Consider the following 25,260-nt stretch of genomic DNA (forward strand, 5'->3'; position numbering starts at 1 on the left):
AAGGTCACTCACTGCCACTTCTGGTACTGCAGTGGCACCCTGCTGCAATACCATTGCTATTCTCCTCTTTGCACGGGTGGGTTCCCTCTTGGCAGCAGGAATGCAACTAGGAACCCGTTGTGCATTGAGAATGACCACCAATTCAGAAATAGGGTAGAGTTGGGGCAGAGTCAGAGAGGCAAATGGAAGTCCAACTCCACCAGAGCTCCAGCCCGAAGAGGAGAATCGTGGCCAGCGTCTCCTGTAACCCAGCCTGCCCCCAGGGTGCAGTCTGTTATCCCAATGTGGAGGAAGCACTGACATCCTGGGATGCTATTGTGAAGCTGCCACATGCTCTATTCATCTCTGCAATGAGGAGAAAGCTTCCCTTAAGTTGCTACGTATGAGGCCAGTGGACCAAATAAAGACCCCTATCATATCCTAATCCTGTGAGAAGGATCTCAGTGCCTGCACATGGGTATGATGTTCATTGAATGTCCTTCTTTCCATTGCTGAGTCGACGAGCCCTGATTCCGTGGCTTCCTCAACCAAGTGAAGGTTTCTCTGCAGCCTCCATGGGGGAAGAGCCTATTCCTCATCCACTCCCTGCTCCTCTAGCTCCCTCGGCTCAGTGAGTCCTCTGATGCAATATTCTCATCCTTAATCTCTGAGCTGGTGCGTGGGCCAAATAAGGTTGGGGATTTTAGGAGTTGGGGACACAGTCTAAAAATTAGAGCCAGACCTTTCAGGAGCGAGATTAGAAAACATTTCTACACACAGGGTTGTAGAAGTTTGGAACTCTCTTCCGCAAACGGCAATTGATACTAGCTCAATTGCTAAATTTAAATCTGAGATAGATAGCTTTTTGGCATCTGATCTTATCGAGGAGGATCTGCAGATCTACCTCTGAGAAATTCTGGGCTTGCCTCCTCCTGCTGACACTTTACTGATGCCTTCCTTGTGAGCCAGCGTGTTTAAGGAGAAACCATTAGGAAGTCTTTAGAAAGAAAAGGATTCCTTTGGTTAGACATCACTACAGTTGAACATTCTGACAAGGTGGGAGGGTAAGTACACACACCACTTAATCTGCTGCACCTCCAAGAACCTGCATATCACCTTAAGTTGCTGCCAGCCACAAATTTCTCCCCCCAACCCCACCACCACCAATGATTTAATTTGGTCTTGTTCAGGAGTTGTGTTTCTTGCCCATCAGTACATACTTAAATGAGCTGACCCACTAATTCTTGTTGTGTCAGTGGCGCAAATTACCAGCAGATATAAGTCTCGCCCAGCCATAGTGGCGGCATAAACCACAATGCAGATTTTTGCGTCCACTGATTATAATATAATGATAAAAAAATTATTCAACTTATAACATTAAAAAATTTGTACTAAAAACTAAAGCCATGTTTGCCTTTCATAAATAAGCAGGCCAGCCAGTATTGATCAATTCCATTTTCCCTCATTGTATTGTTTTCTTTATGCAGCTTTGTGTTATGTCAGACTGTATTACATGGGGCTGGAAATTGCACTGAGCAGTGAACAGACATTGCAATCAGGAGTAATGAGACTCCACATTTTTAAAAGTTAATTTTCAGTGCCAGAGAGGTTGTTTGGTAGTCAATAATAATTACCACGCCGTTAAAAGGTAGTTTAGACCTGATATAACTCAGCGTACTTTTATTCTAACGAGGTTAGTTAGTTTCCAGCTGGGCAGAAGTGCAAGTTGGCGCTGGTCCACTGATTCCTGCCTGTGACATCTCTTTAATATGAAGCAGTCGGACCAGCAGGAAATCAGGAGGAAGAAGTTCCGGATTTCCACGTTTGACTGCGCATGTACGGTCGCTGGAACTTGCTCTTCTATTTGCCCATTAATAATGGTGAGCTCTGTTAGGCTCACCGTTATTTTACGAGCAACTTCTGGCCCATGTTCTTGTCTCCCTAACATACAAGAGCAGATTCTAGGTCTTTCATTCAAATCCTCTTAATTTGCATATAAGAGCTTTACAGCTTTTTGAAGAAATTGTAAAGTACAAATATCGTACAAAACTGTCCAGGCATGTAATTGGATTTTTAATTACATTTTTATTTAACTGCATTATCTATCTTCTTGATTTTCACAAATATTGATGAGTTTGTTATTTGAACAAAGTCCAGGGGCTGATGTGTCTTGTTATTTGAGGAGTGTCTGTAAACACATGAGAAAGTCTTAAATTGTGTTACGACTCTGGGAGGCAGAAATGCTTGGCTAGGGATCACTGAGCATAGAGTGTGCTTTGATGAGACAGTGCCACAAATCTAGAAACTTCAAGACAGTCAATATATTGCAAAAGAGTACCACTGGCCCCTAACCTTTTAAAGATTTGTGCTTGGGATGTAGGGTGACACTGCCAAGGCAGCATTTATTGCCTATCTCTAGTTGTCCTGAGGGAATTAAGAGCCAACCACATAGTGTGGGACTGGAATCACGTGTAGGCCAGACCGATTAGTGGGGGCTGGCACTCTTCCCTAAAGGACATTAGTGTAGGGAACCTGATACTCCTACCAGGTTAACACAATGCAATACTTCAGGTAGCATTAATAAGATTAATCAAATAATCAACCCTTTGTTTCCTTTGGTTAGGAAGGGGAAATTTAGCTAGAGCTCCCCCTCCTGATTGTTATTTAGTAACCACTGTTGGAAAGTAAGCATGTGTGGACATTGGGTAAGAATGGAATTGGGCTTGATTGATGCCCTCTATGGTCTAATAGCCTATGAACACTCATTTTTTAACTTTGCACATTAAGAATGCCCACTTGGCAAAATACTGGATGGCTGTTGGCACCCATGGAACCCTATTCAGGTGAGATTCAGTGCCTTCAGGAGAGTATGGGGCGAAGAAAATTGTCAAAAAAGGAACAAGTTTTATCACACACTTTTTTAAAAAGGTTTTTTGCAATGTCTCTCCTCCTCTCCTGAAGGTGCAGTCATCAACAACCCTCTGGTTCCTCACCCAACTGGCAATTCTTCATGTGCGAGCTTAGACTGTGAGTGTCAGCAGGCTTTTTAATTATAATGGGTATCAATCAAGACCAGTCCGGGAGTCACTGGGTAGCGACCAGAAGTGAGCATTCTGGCTAATTTTTTCCTCCTTAGCTAAGAAGCTTGAGGCCAATTGCAGGGTCTGAACTCCTGCCTTGGCTGAGATCAGCTAACTCAGCACAGACCAGAAATTAAACCTGGAACCTTCTAGCCTGTATGCATTTACTCACTAAGCTGTCAAATACTTTCTCATCATGTCAGCCGTGGCTCCAGTTGGTAGCACTCTCGCCTCTGAGTTAGAAGGTTGTGGATTCAAGTCCCACTCCAATGACCTGAGCACATAATCTAGGCTGACACCTCAGTGCAGTACTGAGGGAAGGCTGCACTATCAGAGGACGAGATGTTAAACCGAGGCCCCGTCTACCCTCTTAGGTGGATGTAAAAAATCCCATGGCACTATTTCAAAGAAGAGCAGGGGAATTCTCCCCAGTGTCCTGGCCAATATTTATCCCTCAACCAACACCTAAAAACAGATTATCTGATCATTACCTTATTGCGGTTTGTGGGACCTTGCTGTGTGTAAATTTGCTGCCGCATTTCCTACTTTACAACAGTGACTACACTTCAAAAGTACTTCATTAGCTGTAAAGAGCTTTGAGACATCCTGAGGTTGTGAAAGGTGCTATATAAATGCAAGTCTTTCTTTTTTTCTTTTAGAAGAATGCCCTTTTAATAAGTATTCACAGGAAATATAACAGGCAGTGAAGTACTTTTAAATTATCATTACTTCAAAGTAGAATAAGATACATTTGAAAAAAGGTTGCTGTAACTTTAATCTTCAAGCTTGTAAAGATCTGTACAAATGTACTTTAAAACAAAGTTTGCAGCAACCTAAGGGTTTAAAAAGCAATTTTAATAAACAAAATTCTCTCTATAACCCGTTAATGGATTTCCTGGTGTCAAATTTGGAAGGCAATAAGGTTATCACCTTTTAGGCTTCCTCAAATATCACAATGTGTCAGTCATTTCCCCTCCTTCCCTTCCTGTAAGGAAAAATCTCATGTTGTATGCCAGCAGTGGTGGTGTAAAGTCAGTTTTGGGACCAGAAGAAAGGGTGGAGACTGGCAACAGAGATTCCCCACCCATTACACACTGGCTTGGCTATTTCTAGTAGGGTGTTAAGTCAGCAGTCTCACTGAAAGCTGATGACATGTTGATTGTAATATTATAATAAGTCACATAATGAGCTGCTAAGGGCAGCACACACACTTACAGGTTTTACAGCAGACGTTTGCCTAGTGCAAGTGATGCCGTTGAAAATGTGTGCCAACATTTTGCAAAGTATAAAGGGAGTAACTTGTAAAGTGTTTTTGTGCAAGTTGTTTTTTATTTGTTTACCCTTCAGAAACTTTGCTACAGGCTACAGTGCAGTTGGTAACTATTTACTCGATCTTTTGTGTAAGCATGAGGTTCCCCGTGGGATTCCCACTGTATTTATATCTCCTGAAGGAAGAAGAGAAGGGATACCTGACAGGTTGGGTTGTATTGCAAGCATATTTCCTACACTATCAAATACCCACTGATCCACATATATCAAATGAGTTGATCCTGCCTCAATATGCTTGAGGAACAGTACCTGAGGAGGCTCCACTTCAGAAGGGATGTTGTAACAGATCTGTGCCTCAGGCTTGGAGCAGTCCTGTTACCTCGCTCCAGCAGTGGAGTGAAGGATGAGCACAGCCCTCAGTTTCTGCATATCAGGATTCTTCCAGGTGCCGACAGGGAACATCATTCACATCTGGCACTCTGCTGCCCACAAGTATGATTTCAAAATGATCTTCATTCTCATGCACAATCAGCAACAGCAGCATGACCACACATAACTGGATTCCCTTGAGTACAACTGATCATAGGTTGAACATATGTGTCTCTATGAACACCTGTGCACAGAGTATAACTCTTTGTGTGCAGCTTATGTGGGCACATAATTATGCACATTAATGCCCACTACAGTGGAAGCAGCCGTGGTTCCTTCGTCCTTAAGCAATCATGTTGCCTGCATAAAACGATTGCAAGGTTGGCTGCTAGGAAATCAAGATACTTTTTACAGCCATGACTCCTGACACCTGTCATTAAACTGTGGACTCTGGCCGAGCATTCCTATAACCAGGCACACACCGCCATCAGGATTGTAATCAGCATAAAATATGCCATGCTCACTTCTCCTCCAGACCGAGTATAATAAGATCAGGCAGTGTACAGAATCACAGAATTTCATCCCTAAAAATATCAGGAAAAATCCTAGAATACTGTGGAATACCATATTAAAAAAATGCAATTTCACTTATTCAGTCATCTTGAATTGGTAGACCTTGTCCTATTTTTATAAAACAATGTATTTCCAACTCACCGTGCAGAACACAACAGAAGAACTGCCAGTATATGTAAATGTATACTATATATAATTTATGTAAAAAAAAACATATAAAATACTGCATATAAGTGGTATCTAAATATTTTTAATTAATCTGTTTTATAAAATTTATTTTTTAAGATATTTCCTTTATTCTAAAAGCTCTGTGATTATGTAAAAATTGTTACACACTTTAATCAATTTTTCCAATTAATTACATTAATTTAATTTCAATTTCTAAAAATTTCTATGTAGAATTGAATCAATACATTCATTTATTTTTAAGAAACATTTACCTTATTCCCAACAGTGGCAAAAATATCCCAGCATAATAATCCATCCTCTGTTACATAGTACAATGCTTCCATCCTTCTAAAACAACATAACTTCTGACTTATTGTCAGCAAAGCCACAGAAGATCTCTAGTTTGCACAAATTTATTTTATGTGAAAGAAAAAACTTGCATTTATATAGTGCCTTTACATGACCTCAGGATGCCCCAAAGCACTTTACAGCCGACAAAGTATAGTCATTTGTAATGTACGAAACGCATCAGTCAATATACACACAGCAAGCTCCCACAAACAGCAATGAAATAAATGACCAGATCATATGTTTTAGGTGGTGGTTGACTGATAAACATTGGCAAGGATACCAGGAGAACTCTCCTACTCTGCTTTGAATAGTGTTTGTGGGATGTTTTACATCTATCTGAGAGGGCATGTGGGGCCTTCTCATCTGAGAGATAGCACTTCCAATAGTGCAGCACTGGAGTGTCAGACTAGATTTTGTATTCAAATCTCTGGAGTGGGACTTGAACCCATAACTTTCTGACATAGAGGCATGAGGGCTACAACTGAGCCACGGTTGACACTTGATATATTAGCAATATTTTCTTCTCATTAATGACTCATTCCTTTTGCGACCAGCTACAGTGGCATGACCAGCAGCAAAGTGGGGAAAATGGCAGCATCACCAGAGCAGTGGACAGGTAAGCAGCAGCAGCAGCAACAGCAAGGCTGGCAGAGGTGGCATTCAAGGCCAGTGTTATGAAACATTCAGGGCCTCTTTAATAGATCCCCTAAGCCCAACTCTAATCATAAAACTACTCCTAACCTTAACCCTCAGACCAAGCAATAACCAACAATTCAGACCCTAAGCCTCTACCCAAGCCCTAAGCCTTAGGTTCAATCCTAACCCTCAACCTAACCTTCAATCCAAACTCTTTGCCTCCAGACCAAATCCATCCTTCAGCCAAAACCCTAAACTTCTGCCCTAACCCACAGCCCAAGCCCTAAACTTCAGCCCAACATCAATAATAAAAATAGCTTTATATTTAATTGGGATTAGCCACCTCACTATGCACACCTAAACAATGCCACTGAGTGTGGTGATCAAGTGAGAGGGAGTGAAAACAAGGCCACTGAGACAAGTGGCAAAGTGCAAGCACAGGATCAAAAATAAATTTGCCTGCATTTTCTGGGAGCATGTGGTAGGAAGTCTGCAAAATCAGGCCAGGTAAAGTGTCTTCTCATAATTTCACAGGAGCCAGCTCCCAGTGAGAAAAAGCAACTTTGGAAATCTCCCCCCCAAAAATGAAAAAATGGTACTGTAACCACCTAGTGAGGCAATAACAAGTTCAGTGCCCTTGTCCAGTTTAACCCCTTAGCAGCACTGAACTATAATGCATTGCTCAGTGTTCTACTCGTAATCTCAGTCTACGCTCACAGACGCAAATGCAAACACAAAGTTTCACCAAGGGTGACAGTTAATTTTTTCTAAGTTAGTGAAATGCTGACAACCCTGCCAGCTCTTCACTAACATGGAGTCCTAGCACTTTTGCAGCAGGGCCGCCACGTCTTGGTTGCTGCGTGTGCCTGTAATGCTTTGAGCTGACCTTGCTTTAGAATATGAGGTTAGCTCATTTATATAATATCGTGGTGCCCCTGATGCACAGCACACGATGCACGCAGAATTTATGGCTGTCAAGGGACAGGTTATTTGGCGCCAACAGATCCTAAGTGGCTATTGCTCACCCTTAAAGCTGTCCTGCTATTAAGGGGAAGAAATGGCCGCAGTAACACAACTAAGCAGACCTGCTCCATTCAATGAAGCAGCTTTTCAGGTCCTGCTTCAGTTAATCCTTTTTGGAGCTGAGCAATATCCTCCAGTCAAGAGCAGCGCTGCAGCATAACACATCTGGCCGGCGGCAACCGATCGGAACAGAAGTGAAAATCCAAGCGCTACAGTTAACACTCTTTTACCATCACATGGCTATTTTAACGCCATGTTTTCTTGGGCGGTTGAGGCAAGAGCTTCGTAAATTCATGTCAATTAAGATCTTAAGATGTACATAAGACCCCAAAGCTATTTTAATGGCCTTCTGGGCGAAGTGTCTGCCAGGTATGCTTTTTTAGTTAGAATACCGCAGATTATAGGGCGATGTGATAGAGGTTTTTAAAATGACGAAAGGTTGATACAGGATAGACAGAAGAAGATTAATCTGTGGCACCTTATCAAATATTTTTGGAAAATCCATATCAACACACACCCATTGCATTTTCTTTATCTGTCCTCTCTGTTGTTTCTCCAAGTGATTGGTAATTTCATCCCTTATTACAGGCTCTAGTAGTTTAAGAACAACTAAAGTCAGACTAATTGGGCTGTAATTTCCTGGCTTATTCCTGTCTCCTTTTTGGAAAAGGGTTGTCACATTTACTGATACTAGTTTTTTTAAATTCCAGATTTTATTTAATTAATTGAATTTAAATTCCCCAGCTACCATGGCAGGATTTGAACGCATGACTCTGGATTACTAGTCCAGTAATATAACCACTTTGCTACCGTACCCAGAGATACAGAAATGAAACAATAATACAGTGAGAAAAGACACAAATACGAAACCAGGAGTGAGAGAAATGGTAAGAATTAAAGATATTAGATGTAAGTATAAAACATGACTGAGAATGTACACATTTCTTTGATTCCACACTTTTTCCTAGTGTACACACAGGAAAACATAAAAGAAAGCTATGGTGTACAGGAAGTCTGATCCATATATTACATCAGTAAAATTGTTGTCGTTTCAGTGGTGGAGAATGCCAGATCCCCAACAACTGTGACAGAATCTCAGTCAGATTGTCAGGCATAAAACCCCAACACCATTCTTATCTGCTTCCACATAAAATGTTCAGGTTTTCACTGGTAAAGTGAGACTGAACAAACAGCTGCACATCTTTTATCACATTGACATTACATGTAATATTTTCGTGGCATGCTGATGTATTTGACATGAATTGCATTTTTGTGTCGAAGTGCTCGACAGATAAAAATGTTTCCAAATACCAGGAAATAAACTTGCATTTGTATAGAAATCTGTCAAAATGCTTCACACAACATTAATTACTTTGAACTGCAGTGACTGCTGTTATGAAGCAAAAATGGTAGCCGTTAAAGCATAGCAAGATCTGACAAACAGCAATGTGATTAATGACCAGTTAACCTTTTAGGTGGTGGTGTGTGAGGAAATAAGAAGAATTTACATTTTATAGCACCTTTCACAACCTCGGGATGTCCCAAAGCTTTTTACAGCCAATGAAGTACATTTGAAGTGTAGTCACTGTTGTAATATAGGAGTGTTGGCTAGGGTACAGGGTGAACTCCGTGCCCTTTTTCTAATAGTGCTATGGGATCTTAAACATCCACCTGAACCACCAGAATAGGCAGGCAAGTCTTGGTTTAATGTTTCATCCAAAGGATGGCACATCTGATAATGCAGTACTCACTCAGCCTAGTTAATGTGTGCAAGTGCTGGATTGGGGCATGAACCCACGACCTGCAAGACTGGGAGAAAAATTGCACAGACTGAACCAAGCTGATACTCTTATATAAATGAATGTGAGCCTGTAAAAACAAAGTAATATAGAATTTGGAAAGGAGGAGTTATTTGGAGAGTGATTGATAATCATTCACTGCAAGTTTCCAGTCAATGTGAAGCAGTTTATAACAAAGTTAAACCAGTATTAAGATGCACCTCGAAGACCTATGGAAGTAAATTTTAACCTCGTGAACAGGTAGGTTGGGGGCAGATGGGAAGGTAAAAATCGTAAAAAATTAAAACCCGCCTCCAACCCGCCCACTTACGGTTTTAACGGAGGTGGGTTGAGGGGCGGGTGACCAACCCGCTCTCAGGAGGCCGGTCAGTCAGTGAAAGCTTTAAAGGAGGCTGTGGGCCTCCATTTTGACAGGTTTTTTATTTTTAACACTTGGGGCTGGGATTCCCGGGCCTTCTGCTTCAAGCCATGTAAGAGGAGGCGAGAAGGCCCAGCTCAGCAGGTAAGTGCATTTATTGCACTGCTTGTGGGCCCAGAGGAGCAGGAGTGTTTCCTCCAGGTCCAACAAGCCTACCTGCCATGATCCCACACAGCCGATCGACCAACACATCCCCTCCACGATCTCCGACGCCCCCTCCACGATCTCCGACGCCCCCTCCACGATCTCCGACCCCCCGCCTCCACGATCTCCGACCCCCCGCCTCCAGGATCTCCGACCCCCGCCTCCAGGATCTCCGACCCCCGCCTCCAGGATCTCCGACCCCCGCCTCCAGGATCTCCGACCCCCGCCTCCAGGATCTCCGACCCCCGCCTCCAGGATCTCCGACCCCCGCCTCCAGGATCTCCGACCCCCGCCTCCAAGATCTCCGACCCCCGCCTCCAGGATCTCCGACCCCCCCCCAATCTCCGATCCCCCCTGAAGTCTGACCCCCATGACTGAGCCCCTGATGACGCCCCTCAATGACCAAATCCCCCGACCCCAACCGCCCCGTGACTGACCACCCACCCCCCCCGCCATCTAAGACTTATCTGCTGGTATCTGCTCCCCGGCTGCTCTCCCATCCGACTGTCGGCCAGCCTGTCAATCTGGCTGGCCTGTCGGGTGGGAAACAAAAAAAAAGTGAACGACGTCCTTATGCAAAATCGTAAGAACGTTCGGGAAACCCGTACTTCCGGGTTTGCCATCAGGAATTCCCTGCACGCCCTCTTCCTGACTCCCCATTAAAATTTACCCCATGATTGTAAATGGAAAGTACTTATTCTAAAGCTGGACAGACTACCTTTTTAGAAGCCAGGGAGAAACTTTTACTTCCGGGTTGGCTGGAATCCATGATCCAGCAGATTCACATTGTCTGTGGAAGGAACAGTGTAATGGGTATTTTATGCATTTTTAAGTTTTGATTTTTTTTCCCCTTGATCTTGTATTTCAAATACCAACTTATAATGATCGCTGTACATTCAAAGAGAAGTTAGTGAATCATAGAGCTATTTTTTTTAAAGCATCATAGAATCATGGAATGCTACAGTACAGAAGGAGGCCATTTGGTCCATTGTGCCTGTGCCGACTCTTTAAAAGAGCATTCCAATCAGTCCCACTCCCCTGCCCTTTCCACATATCCCTTCAAATTTTTTCCCTTCAAATATTTATCCAATTCGCTTTTGAAGGTTATTGTTGAATCTGCTTCCACCACCCTTTCAGGCAGTGCATTCCAGATCATAACAACTCTCTGCATAAATTTTTTTGTCCTCATGTCGCCTCTGGTTCTTTTGCCAATCACCTTAAACCTGTGTTCTCTGGTTACCGACCTTTCTGCCACTGGAAACAGTTTCTCCTTATTTACTCTATCAAAACTGTTCATGATTTTGAACACCTCTATCAAATCTCCTCTTAACCTTCCCTGCTTTAAGGAGAACAATCCCAGCTTCTCCAGTCTTTCCACATAACTGAAGTCCCTCATCCCAGGTACCACTCTAGTAAATCTCTTCTGCACCCTCTCTAAGGCCTTGACATCCTTCCTAAAGTGTGGTGCCCAGAATTGAAGACAATTTTCCAGCTGAGGCCTTACCCATGTTTTATAAAAGTTTAGCATAACTTCCTTGGTTTTGTACTCTATGCCTCTATTAATAAAGCCAAGGATCCCATATGCTTTTTAGCAGTCTTCTCAACTTGTCCTGCCACCTTCAAAGATTTATGTACATACATCCCAGGTCTCTCTGTTCCTGCACCCCCTTTAAATTTGTGCCATTTAGTTTGTATTGCCTCTTCTCATTCTTCCTACCAAAACGTATCACTTCACACTTCTCTGCATTAAATTTCAGCTGCCATGTGTCTGTCCATTTCCCCAGTCTGTTTATGTCCTACATCCACTGGTTCCCCCTCATCTACCCTGCTAGTTACACCCTCAAAAAACTAATAGATTTGTCAAACACGATTTCCTTTTCATTAGACCGTATTGACTCTGCCTAATCATATTATGATTTTCAGTGCCCTGTCACTATGTCCTTATTAATAGATTCTAGCATTTTCCCTACTCCTGATGTCAGGCTAACTGGCCTATAGTTCCCTGTTTTCTCTCTCCCTCCTTTCTTGAATAGCAGGGTGACATTTGCTGCCTTCCAATCCTTGGGGACCATTCTAGAAACTAGGGAATTCTGGACGATCAGAACGAATGCATCGGAGGCAGTTCAGAGAAGGTTCACTAGGATGATTCCAGGTATGGAAGGGTTGTCTTATGAGGAAAGATTGAACAGGTTGGGTCTATACTCATTGGAGTTTAGAAGAATGAGAGGAGACCTTATTGAAACATACTAGATTCTGAGGGGACTTGATAGGGTAGATGCTGAGAGGATGTTACCTCTCCTGGGGGAATCTAAAACTAAGGGGCATAGTCTCAGAATAAGAGTTTGCCCATTTAAGACAGAAATGAGGAGGAATTTCTTCTCCCAGAGGGTCGTGATTCTTTGGAATTCTTTACCCCAAAAAGCTGTGAAGGCTAAGTCATTGAATACATTCAAGGCTGAGTTAGATACATTTTTGATCAGCAAGGGGGTCAAAGGATATGGGGAAAAGGCGGGAAAGTGGAGTTGAGGTAAAAATCAGATCAGCCATGATCTCATTGAATGGCGGAGCAGGCTTGAGGGGCCGAATGGCCTACTCCTGCTCCTATCTCTTATGGTCTTATGGTCACTATCTCTGCAGCCACCTCTTTTAAAGCCTTAGGATGTAGGCCATCAGGTCCAAGGGATTTGTTGGCTTTTAGTCCCATTAATTTTTCTAAAACTTTTTCTTTACTAATCGTAATTACTTTAAGTTCCTCCCTCTCAATAGACCCTTGGTTCCCCACTATTTCCGGTATTTTTTTGTGTCTTCTACTGTGAAGACATATAAAATATTTGTTTAACATCTGTCATTTCCTTATTCCCCATTATAATTTCTCCTGTCTCTGCCTTTAAGGGACCCACATTTACTTTTGCTAATTTCTTCCTTTTTATATACTTGTAGAAGCTTATTTTGCTCTGTTTTTATATTTCTTGCTAGTTTACTCTCATTCAGTTTTCTCCCTCTATCAATTTCTTGGTTACCCTTTGCTGATTTCTAAAACCCTCCCAATCCTCAAGCTTACTACTCTTTTGGCAACACTGTAAGCCTCTTCTTTTAATCTATTACGATCCTTAACTTTTCTAATTATCTTCGACCTCAACTCCATTTTCCTGCCCTATCCCGATATCCTTTGATTCCCTTATTGACCAAATATCCATTGGTCTCAGTCTTGAATATATTCAACTACTGAGCACCCACAGGCCACTGGGTTAGAGAATTCCAAAGATTCACAATCCTCCGAGTGAAGAAATTTTTCCTCACCTCAGTCCTAAATGGCCGACTCTTTATCCTGAGAATATGACCCCTAGTTCTAGAAGGTCAAACGCCTTTTGAAACTCCATACACACACCAACCACACTACCCTCATCAACCCTCTCTGTTACTTCAACAAAGAACTCAATCAAGTTAGTTAAACACCATTTGCCTTAAACAAATTTGTGCTGGCTTTCATTTATTAGCCCATATTTTTCCAAGTGCCAATTTTTTTTTTTTGACATGAAGGATATTTTCGGCAGCAAAATCAGTGAGATTCTTGGAAGGGAGAAGTTTTATTTGTCGGCGGAGTAGGAGGGGAGGGAGGGGGTTGTCTGCGCCTTTAAGCTGCTGGAGCCTGCGTGGTGCTGATGCTGAGGAGGGAGTCGGGCTGCAGCAGCAGAGCCGGCGCAGAGAGCATCGCAGATCAGCAGGTCCAGCCGGCTCTCGGTGCAGTGTCGTCTCTGAGCCCGATACCCCCCCCTCGCCACCCCACCCCGAGCCTTCCTTCGCCGCACGGCCCGGGACCGGGACGATGGCGGAGAGCGAGGCGGAAACGCCAAGCACCCCGGGCGAGTTCGAGAGCAAATACTTCGAGTACAATGGAGTCCGGCTGCCTCCCTTCTGCAGGGGGAAGATGGAGGAGATCGCCAACTTCCCCGTCAGGAAAAGCGACATCTGGATCGTCACTTACCCCAAATCGGGTAAGAACTCACCTCCCGTTCGGTCAAACCCGGAGCGGTGGCGCCGCAGTCTGGGGCGGGCGGGAGGGCGAGGGGCCGAGGGGCCGTGTTTGGTTCCCAGTGCCGTCAGATGGAATCAGAGTCCGCATCAAACAAACTGCAGATGGGAACAGGTCCAGTGATAGCGCCCCAGCGGACATCCCCTCCCCTCACTCCCCCGGGGGACATCCCCTCCCCTCACTCCCCCGGGGGATATCCCCTCCCCTCACTCCCCCGGGGAACATCCCCTCCCCTCACTCCCCCGGGGGACATCCCCTCCCCTCACTCCCCCGGGGGACATCCCCTCCCCTCACTCCCCCGGGGGACATCCCCTCCCCTCACTCCCCCTGGGGACATCCCCTCCCCTCACTCCCCCGGGGGACATCCCCTCCCCTCACTCCCCCGGGGGACATCCCCTCCCCTCACTCCCCCGGGGGACATCCCCTCCCCTCACTCCCCCGGGGGACATCCCCTCCCCTCACTCCCCCGGGGGACATCCCCTCCCCTCACTCCCCCGGGGGACATCCCCTCCCCTCACTCCCCCGGGGGACATCCCCTCCCCTCACTCCCCCGGGGGACATCCCCTCCCCTCACTCCCCCGGGGGACATCCCCTCCCCTCACTCCCCCGGGGGACATCCCCTCCCCTCACTCCCCCGGGGGACATCCCCTCCCCTCACTCCCCCGGGGGACATCCCCTCCCCTCACTCCCCCGGGGGACATCCCCTCCCCTCACTCCCCCGGGGGACATCCCCTCCCCTCACTCCCCCGGGGGACATCCCCTCCCCTCACTCCCCCGGGGGACATCCCCTCCCCTCACTCCCCCGGGGGACATCCCCTCCCCTCACTCCCCCGGGGGACATCCCCTCCCCTCACTCCCCCGGGGGACATCCCCTCCCCTCACTCCCCCGGGGGACATCCCCTCCCCTCACTCCCCCGGGGGACATCCCCTCCCCTCACTCCCCCGGGGGACATCCCCTCCCCTCACTCCCCCGGGGGACATCCCCTCCCCTCACTCCCCCGGGGGACATCCCCTCCCCTCACTCCCCCGGGGGACATCCCCTCCCCTCCCCTCACTCCCCCGGGGGACATCCCCTCCCCTCCCCTCACTCCCCCGGGGGACATCCCCTCCCCTCCCCTCACTCCCCCGGGGGACATCCCCTCCCCTCCCCTCACTCCCCCGGGGGACATCCCCTCCCCTCCCCTCACTCCCCCGGGGGACATCCCCTCCCCTCCCCTCACTCCCCCGGGGGACATCCCCTCCCCTCACTCCCCCGGGGGACATCCCCTCCCCTCACTCCCCCGGGGGACATCCCCTCCCCTCACTCCCCCGGGGGATATCCACATTCCTCTGTTCCCCTCCCCCCCCCCCCCGGGTACGCCTTGCCCCTCCCCCCCCGGGTACGCCTTGCCCCTCCCCCCCCCGGGTACGCCTTGCCCCTCCCCCCCCCCCGGGTACGCCTTGCCCCTCCCCCCCCCCCCGGGTACGCCTTGCCCCTCCCCCCCCCCGGGTACGCCTTGCCCCTCCCCCCCCCGGGTACGCCTTGCCCCTCCCCCCCCGGGTACGCCTTGCCCCTCCCCCCCCGGGTACGCCTTGCCCCTCCCCCCCCGGGTACGCCTTGCCCCTCCCCCCCCGGGTACGCCTTGCCCCTCCCCCCCCGGGTACGCCTTGCCCCTCCCCCCCCGGGTACGCCTTGCCCCTCCCCCCCCCCCGGGTACGTCTTGGCCCTCCCCCCCCCCCCCCGGGTACACCTTGCCCCCCCCCCCCCCCGGGTACGCCTTGCCCCTCCCCCCCCCCCTGGGTACGCCTTGCCCCTCCCCCCCCCCCCCCCGGGTATGCCTTGCCCCTCCCCCCCCCCCCCCCCCGGGTACGCCTTGCCCCTCCCCCCCCCCCCCCCCGGGTACGCCTTGCCCCTCCCCCCCCCCCCCCCCCGGGTACGCCTTGCCCCTTCCCCCCCCCCCGGGTACGCCTTGCCCCTCCCCCCCCCCCCCCGGGTACGCCTTGCCCCTCCCCCCCCCCCCCCCCCCCGGGTACGCCTTGCCCCTCCCCCCCCCCCCCCCCGGGTATGCCTTGCCCCTCCCCCCCCCCGGGTACGCCTTGCCCCTCCCCCCCCCCCCGGGTACGCCTTGCCCCTCCCCCCCCCGGGTACGCCTTGCCCCTCCCCCCCCCGGGTACGCCTTGCCCCCCCCCCCGGGTACGCCTTGCCCCCCCGGTACGCCTTGCCCCCCCCCCCCGGGTACGCCTTGCCCCCCCACCCCCGTGTACGCCTTGCCCCCCCACCCCCGAGTACGCCTTGCCCCCCCACCCCCGTGTACGCCTTGCCCCCCCACCCCCGTGTACGCCTTGCCCCCCCACCCCCGTGTACGCCTTGCCCCCCCACCCCCATGTACGCCTTGCCCCCCCACCCCCGTGTACGCCTTGCCCCCCCACCCCCGTGTACGCCTTGCCCCCCCACCCCCGTGTACGCCTTGCCCCCCCACCCCCGTGTACGCCTTGCCCCCCCACCCCCCGGGGTGCACCTAGGCGCCCCCATTCCTTATTTTTGCAGGATTCATGTTCGTAACACCAAGGCGCATGTCTCCCCCCTCCATCCCCACAGGGCACGTGGTTAGGAGGTAGGAACCAGAGGGTAGGGATAATTGGCATGTAATCCAATTTCCAGTATGTTCTGGGTTTGCAGCTTTTCACTTTATTTATCAATGACTTAGATTAAGGAATAGAGAGCTGTATATCTAAGTTTGCTGATGACACTAAATTAGGTGGCAAGTAAGTAATGTAGATTGGAGCTGAAAGTTGCAAAGGGAAATTAATAGATTAAGTGAGATGGCAAAACTTTGGCAGATGGAGTTCAGTGTGGAGAAGTGTGACCCCATTTTGGACCTAAGATAAATCAGGGTATTTTTTAAATGGTGTGAAGTTAGGAACTGTGGAGAAGCAGGGGTCCGTGAACAGGGATGACTAAAAACTAGCGGGCAGGTACAAAAAAATAATTAAAAAGACTAATAGAATGTTCGCCTTAATCTTAAAGGGGCTGGAATACAAATGGGTGGAAGTTATGCTACAGTTGTATAAAGCTCTGGTTAGACCACGTCTGGAGTACTGCGTTCAGTTCTGGGCAACGCAACTCAGGAAGGATATATTGGCCTTGCAGGGGGTACAGCACAAGTTGACCAGAATGATGCTGGGGCTAAAAGGGTTAAATTATGAGGATGGGTTGCATCGACCAGGTTTGTTTTCCCTTGGGTATAGAAGATTAAGGGGTGATCTAGTGATTAAGATGCTTAACGGATTTGATAGGGTAGATGGATAAACTATTTCCACAGTGAAACTTTTTCCACAGAGAGTATATTAGAAAAAGCTTGCCTGGTAATATTCAGGAGATGGTGGACTGTGCAGGGAATCATCACTCAATTGCTGGTTGATGGACTTTGAAAAGTGTAATCTTAAAAATCAGGGCCGAACAGGAATTAATGCTGAGCAACCGGCTACTCGATTTCTGGTCATGACAAGTGGGGGAGATATTGAGAGGGCTAGCAGGCAGTATTCATGAGTACTCGTCTCTCCCTTTTCCCGTAGTTTTGGCGTGTATGTCATGACACATTCGTGGGGGGAATGGAATGGTACTATGACAGATGTTATATCTGATGGCCTGCATCAGGCAAATGCTAAGCCAGTCCAAAGTATAATATCAAAGGCTGCAACAATATTACAAGCGTTAGTCTGAAACCAGTACCTGTTTGGATGTAGACCAAAATTATACTAGCCCACCACCAATTCCATTTTGTAAATCAGGAGGCTGGTTTAGATTTCTTGCACATGTGTAGATAATGGAAGTAGATGTCATGGTGCAGGCACAGATTCACATGCAGTTCGTTTACACAGAGCTTCCACAGGTGCATTGTAAGTGTTGGGAATATATTCCTGAGCAGAGGTCAATAAAAAGGTGGAAAACACTGTTGTATTTACTTTGTGTTTATCCTGTTGGGAATTCCTTCCACTCTGCAAAGTTGTAAGGCAAGCCGACTGCAGCACTGCACCCAAACTCAGGCATACCAGAGTTATACTGCAGCTGGTTTGTTGGAGAACAGGTCTGAAACCCTCTCTACCGGAAGGGATCTCAGATCTACTGCTGCAGTTCATATCAATATAAAAGTGATAGTATAACAGCAGCCTCAGACTTCTTTTCCAGTTGAAGGCCACGTGTGGCAGAAAAAGGAGGAATTTATAGCAGTACAGTTCTAAATTTAATGTTGTCCCACCTAATTGCACCTCTGAAACCTGAGTTGTTAGCTTGTCGTGATGCATGCACACCAAACAATTTGGTTATTTTTTCAGACACTAAAAATATTCAACCATTTTTTTTCCAGGAGGGACAATCAGTTGGGGAACTGGATTAGATCTTAATAATATTCTTTCTCTCTTTCCGTGCTCAACATTGCCCTTTTAGGATCTGAAATTGTATAAGTCTGCATTTAAACTACAGTTGAAATTTGTAGTTACTGGGGTTCCACAGTCAGGTTTGGAGATTAATTGGATCTGCCATTGACCCTGTTCACACACCATTTTCCGTGTCGCTGGGAAGCAGGAACACCTTTGTAGTGACATTGAAGATCGCGTGCGAATGCACTCTACATGTTAATATGCTTTTTTCCACCTGTTTATTTTGGTTGAATTTAATTTATATTTTGATTGTTATTCCATTTTTTTGAAGATAGCAAGTGATCCTGACTCGAAGAGAATTGCCTCAGTTACTGAGCCTGAGGAGCTGAATTACCTTTAGTAGCTACAGCCATTCACCCAGCTCTGCTGTTTCCCTTTCTGCCTGACTGCCTATCGGTCTGTCTCTTCCAGTAACCTCTGTTTAGTTTTCCCCACTAATGTTCTTAGCAGTTTTATTTAAACAAAGACATTCAATAAAACCAATAGAAATTCTGGAACAAAAGAAAAAATATGTTGAGGTTATTGATAATTCTTTGAAACGGCTTTAAAAAATTATATTGATGGTGGCAGCACAGCAATCACTTTTAGGTATGATAGTGACTTGTTAAAGTGATCTTTATTTATCTCAACTCTTTGAGATATCATCATGTTTTTTCATAACACCTGCACCATTTCTCTGTAAATTTGGCTTTTAAAATAACAGCCATGCAAATCTTTCAGGATATTGAGGCTTTGGTTGAATTAACGAGTTACCTTTGCATTCATTTGCAGTCACTGGCAAGAGAATTAGTGAGAATCATTTTACTTATGTGTAAAGAAGCAGCATCATATCCTTTTGTATCTTGTTATATTGCCATGTTTAGGATGAGCAATCCAGGCAAAAGGCTGGATTCTACTGATTCTAGCCATTTTATATCGTTGCTATTTATTATGACTTCTTCCCCTTGTAATTCATTTTTTCCATAGTGAATCCTGGCTATTTTCTTTGTTATTTTTTACCTTATTGTCAAGCATCCATGTGTTCTCCCTGCCTTAATGAGACTTCTGTCACGACTTCTTATCATATTATTCACATGCAAATTGCCTCAGCCCCCTCTAAAAGAAATGGCAGTGTAGTAAATCACCATGAGGCTAGTTGCTGCATACAAAGTGAGCAATTTATTTTACAGGAATTTCTTTGCAAACTGTGCCTCATGAATGTTTCTCTGAGCCAAACCAAACCCAACTGTTGGTGAAACCAAACCATTTGCCTCATGCTCCTGGTTACATCATTGGTTTGCATATTAAAAGCACAAATAAATCATAACTGCCTCTTCATTAATGACAGCCAAGAGAAGCAGAGCTGACACGGTGCGAGTCCGCATCGGTGCACATAGTAATAATATAAGTCCATTCCAAATGATGTTTTCAACACTGTAAGCAAGAAATTAACGTTAACAATGTTACATGAACACTGAAGGTGCTCATATCAAATTCTTCCCTCGTGATTTTAATAGAAGCATTACCCTGTTAATGGCCACAGTTTCTTGAACTGATAAAGCATGAGGAAACGTGGGTATTGCTGGATTAAGCATATTACTGATGGCATCTGTACACAATGAATCCAAATGTGAAATTAGCTGAGTTCAGCTGATTTAAAAAATCCAGTGATTGCACATCTTTTCCTTCCTTATTTTCATTACATTCACTCACCAATGTCAAAATAAAAATCAATTACTGTTGAAATTTAAAACACAAAGGGCGGTGGATGATGAATGGGTTAGCACATTGTCCTGTTCCTTCTGAAAACTGTATTTGAATCTAGCCCAGAATGATGGGATGACAGCCGTCTCTGTTTCCTGTAAGGTTTCAATGGGAAATGAGTTTGGGTAGTCTCAAACCTTCATATGCCCACCATTGACAATTTTATTCAGGATTATTGGGATGGAAAATGGAAAAATTCACAGTGTTCTATCACAGTTGTGGTAAAGTTAAGACAAGGGAAATGTTACTGTACAGGTGTTTGTTTTATTCTTAGCTTAGAAGTGCTCAATGCAGGCACTGGGTGCCTGAAACGGGAAAGTATTCCATTTGCCAATGCTAATATCCCTCATCTTGATGAATGCAAAATTCACTCAAAAAAAACTATGAATGAGATTTTTTAAATGTAAAAACTGTGTAAACCTTAATCATAGAGAAGGTTCGTGGGAATCACAAGTACTTGAAAGCTGCCCTTGTCTCCTACTCTCTCTTTCTCCCTATCTAGCCAGTTTTAATCCAATTTGCTACCCTTCCCTTAATTCCATACCCCTTACTTTTCTCCAGTCATATCCTGTGTGGTACCTTGCCAAAGGCTTTCTGAAATTCCACGTACATCACAGCCACTGCATTTTCCCCATCCACCATATGTCGTTCCCCCTACCCCCCCCCCCCCCACCCCCGGAGAACTCTATCAAGTTTGTCATGCACGATCTTTCTTCTGAAATCAATGATGCCTGCTTCTAATTATTTTCTTTTCATATAGTGTAACAGTTCTTGGGTAGGGGGGAAAGTGTTATTCATTTATCAGGATATGATTACTGTACTGCGCATGTTATGAGATGCATTTCAAGTTTATAAATTTACTTATGTCCTTGATACAAGTAGACATCCATATGCCTGGACTGTTGATTTCTTTAGTCAGGTCTAAAGTAAACAGTACTGTATTTGTGTTGAAGAATGTTATGGACAAGATATTCACTGATGCTGTGGAATGTGGAGAATGGTATCTAACATGGTACCTCGGCTGAGATCCACATGATGTAACGATTAGTTTACAGCAGCTTATATTTTTCTCTTAAAAAGGAATCATGTTGAAGAAGAAATCATGACATGAGTCATTAGTATATATAAAAAAGGGATTGAATTGAATTCAGCAAGGTTTGCACATTTCCTTGGGTTATGGTACATTACAGGTTACATTACATGATACATGCAGAAATATACAGTAATAATTGTATGTAGGTTTTATACATTTTGGCAGCACTTTGACCCAGGATCTTACCTTGTCCAACATCCAGTTTTGGATGAGCTGCAATTTCCTTGAGCTAAACATTGGGGAGACCAAAGCCGTGGTCTTTGGCCCCCACCACAAACTCCGTCGTCTTGCCACCAATTCCATCCTCCTTGGCAACCACTGTCTCAGGCTGAACCAGATTGTTTGCAATCTCGGCATCCTATTCGACCCTAGGCTGAGCTTCTGACCCTATACCCTTTCCATCACAAAGGCTACCTACTACCACCTCCATAACATCGCCTGCCTCTACACCTGCCTCAGCCCAGACGTGACTATTCCAATGCTGTCCTGGCCGACCTCTCATCCTCCACCCTCCAAAAGCTTCAGCTCATCTAAAACTTTGCTGCGTGTATCCTGTCCTGCTCCCCATCACCCCAGCCCTCGTTGACCTACATCAGTTCTTGGTCCCCCACACCTCAAATTTAAAATTCTCAGCCTTGTGTTTAAATCTTTTCAACAACAACAACAACAACAACTTGCATTTAGGTAGTTCCTTTAATGTAGTAAAACGTCCTAAGGCACTTCACAGGAGCGTTATCAAACAAAATTTGACACCGAGCCACATAAGGAGATATTAGGACTGGTGACCAAAAGCTTGGTCAAAGAGGTAGATTTTAAGGAATGTCGTAAAGGAGGAGAGAGAGGGCAGAGAGTTTTAGGGAGGGAATTCCAGAGCTTAGGGCCTAGGCAGTTGAAGATACGGCCACTAATGATGGCGCGATTAAAATCGGGATTGAGCCCAAGGACAGAAATGGAGGAGTGCAGAGATCTGAGGGTTGTAGGGCTGGAGGAGGTTACTGAGATAGGGAGGGGTGAGGTCATGGAGGGATTTGAAAACAAGGATGAGAATTTTAAAATCGAGGCGCTCCTGGGCCAGGAGCTAATGTAGGTCAGCGAGCACAGGGGTGATGGGTGAACAGGACATGGTGCGCGTTAGGATAAGGGCAGCAGAGTTTTTAATTCTTTGATTATGCCTCTGTGAAGCACATTTGATCATCTTTTCATGGCCACACCCCTTCTTTTCTACTCCAGCACGACTACCCATCCCCTGATCTCTCTGTTTCTGAACCTTCGCCTTTTGTAAATCCTCCACTCCCTTCGACCCATGCCCTCAACCGTTTAGGCCTATACTTTGGAATTTCCCCTCTAAACCCCGCCACCTTTTTTTCCCCTCTCTCCTCCTTTTAAGATCCTCCTCAAAACCCACATCTTCAACCAAGCTTTTGATCACTCCTCCTAATATCTCCTTCTACGTATGGGTATGACCTTGTGGCCATTACAGAAACATGGCTGCAGGTTGACAACCACTGGGAATTAAATATGCCAGGGTATTTAACAATCAGGAAGGACAGGCAGGAAGGAAGGGGAGGTGGGGTGGCTATGTTAATAAAGGAAGGAATCACAGTAATACAGAGAAATGATATTGAGACAAAGGATCAGGATAATGAAACAGTTTGGGTAGAGATAAGGAATAATAAAGGGAAAAAAAACACTAGTGGGCGTAGTATATAGGCCTCCTAATAGTTGCAACTCTGCTGGAAGAAGTATTAATCAGGAAATAGTCGGGGCATGTAATAAGGGAACAGCTATAATTATGGGGGATTTTAACTATCATATTAACTGGACAAATCAAATTGGGCAGGGCAGCCTTGAGGAAGAGTTTATTGAGTGTATTAGGGATGGATTTCTTGAGCAGTATGTAACTGATCCTACAAGGGGGCAAGCAACCTTGGACCTGGTCCTGTGTAATGAGCCAGGATTAATTAATAATGTCCTAGTTAAGGATCCCCTTGGAATGAGTGACCATAACATGGTTACATTCCATATCCAATTAGAGGGTGAGAAGGTTGGTTCTCAAACAAGCGTACTGAGCTTGAATAAAGGAGACTATGATGGTATGAGAGTGGAATTGATTAAAGTGGACTGGGAAAATAGATTAAAGGGTAAGACGGTACGTGAGCAGTGGTGTTCATTTAAGGAGTTATTTTACAACTTTCAAAAAAATATATATTCCACTGAGGAAAAAAGGGTGTAAAAGAAATGACAGCCATCCGTGGCTAAGTAAAGAAATTAAGGATAGTATCCGACTAAAAACAAGGACATATATGGTAGCCAAACTTAGTAGGAGGTAGAAGATTGGGAAGTCTTCAAAAGACAGCAAAAAGTAATGAAAGGATTGATTAAGAAAGGGAAGATAGATTATGAAAATAAATTAGCAAAAAATATAAAAACAGATAGCAAGAGATTTTATAGTTATATAAAAAGAAAAAGGGTGGCTAAGGCAAACATAGGTCCCTTAGAGGATGAGACCAGGAAATTAATGGTGGGAAACATGGAGATGGCAAAAATGCTGAACAAATATTTTGTTTCAGTCTTTACGGTAGAGGACACTAAGAATATCCCAACACTGGACAAACAATCGGCTCTGGGGGGGGGAGGAGCTAAATACGATTAAAATCACTAAGGAGTTGGTACTCAGTAAATTAATGGGACTCATGGTGGATAAATCCCCTGGACCTGATGGCTTACATCCTAGGGTCTTGAGGGAAGTGGCAGTAGGGATTGTGGATGCTTTGGTAATAATTTTCCAAAATTCTCTGGACTTGGCAAAGGTCCCGGCAGATTGGAAAACTGCTAATGTAACACCCTTATTTAAAGAGGGTAGTAGGCAGAGGGCTGGAAATTATAGACCAGTTAGCCTAACATCTGTGGTGGGTAAAATTTTGGAGTCTATTATTAAGGAGACAGTAGCGGAACATTTGGATAAACATAATTTAATAGGACAAAGTCAGCATGGCTTTACGAAGGGGAAGTCATGTCTGACAAATTTGCTTGAGTTCTTTGAGGACATAACGTACAGGGTGGATAAAGGGGAACCAGTGGACGTAGTGTATTTGGACTTCCAGAAGGCATTCGACAAGGTGCCACATAAAAGATTATTGCTCAAGATAAAGAATAACTGGATTGGGGGTAATATTCTGGCATGGGTGGAGGATTGGTTATCTAACAGGAAGCAGAGAGTTGGGATAAATGGTTCATTCTCGGACTGGCAACCAGTAGCCAGTGGTGTTCTGCAGGGGTCGGTGCTGGGTCCCCAACTCTTTACAATCTATATTAACGATTTGGAGGAGGGGAACGAGTGTAACATATAAAAGTTTGCAGATGATACAAAGATGGGAGGGAAAGTAGAGAGTGAGGAGGACATAAAAAAACCTACAAGGGGATATAGACAGGCTGGGTGAGTGGGCGGAGATTTGGCAGATGCAATACAATATTGGAAAATGTGAGGTTATGCACTTTGGCAGGAAAAATCAGAGAGCAAGTTATTATCTTAATGGCGAGAAACTGGAAAGTACTGCAGTACAAAGGGATCTGGGGGTCCTAGTGCAAGAAAATCAAAGTTAGTATGCAGGTGCAGCAGGTGATCAAGAAGGCCAACGGAATGTTGGCGTTTATTGCGAGGGGGATAGAATATAAAAACAGGGAGGTATTGGTGAGACCGCACCTGGAATACTGCATACAGTTTTGGTGTCCATACTTAAGAAAAGACATACTTGCTCTCGAGGCAGTACAAAGAAGGTTCACTCGGTTAATCCCGGGGATGAGGGGGTGGACATATGAGGAGAGGTTGAGTAGATTGGGACTCTACTCATTGGAGTTCAGAAGAATGAGAGGCGATCTTATTGAAACATATAAGATTGTGAAGGGGCTTGATCGGGTGGATGCGATGAGGATGTTCCCAAGGATGGGTGAAACTAGAACTAGGGGGCATAATCTTAGAATAAGGGGCTGCTTCTTCAAAACTGAGATGAGGAGAAACTTCTTCACTCAGAGGGTGGTAGGTCTGTGGAATTTGCTGCCCCAGGAAGCTGTGGAAGCTACATCATTGAATAAATTTAAAACAGAAATAGACAGTTTCCTAGAAGTAAAGGGAATTAGGGGTTACGGGGAGCGGGCAGGAAATT

General features: G+C 45.8%; 1 protein-coding gene across 3 annotated transcripts in view; it reads left to right on the top strand.

The window, feature by feature from the left end:
• Positions 1 to 13,521: 13,521 nt before the first annotated feature.
• sult4a1 (sulfotransferase family 4A, member 1) overlaps positions 13,522 to 25,260 on the top strand; it is a 43,567-nt gene continuing 31,828 nt past the window's right edge. For all 3 annotated transcript variants that reach the window (XM_068000101.1, XM_068000100.1, XM_068000099.1), the window contains exon 1: positions 13,522 to 13,804. In XM_068000101.1, the coding sequence (XP_067856202.1) occupies positions 13,636 to 13,804 (169 nt within the window). In that variant the 5' untranslated portion in view covers positions 13,522 to 13,635. The remainder of the gene's footprint in view (positions 13,805 to 25,260) is intronic.

Source organism: Heptranchias perlo, chromosome 18 (genome assembly GCF_035084215.1).
Source record: "Heptranchias perlo isolate sHepPer1 chromosome 18, sHepPer1.hap1, whole genome shotgun sequence".
Taxonomy (NCBI): Eukaryota; Metazoa; Chordata; class Chondrichthyes; order Hexanchiformes; family Hexanchidae; genus Heptranchias; species Heptranchias perlo.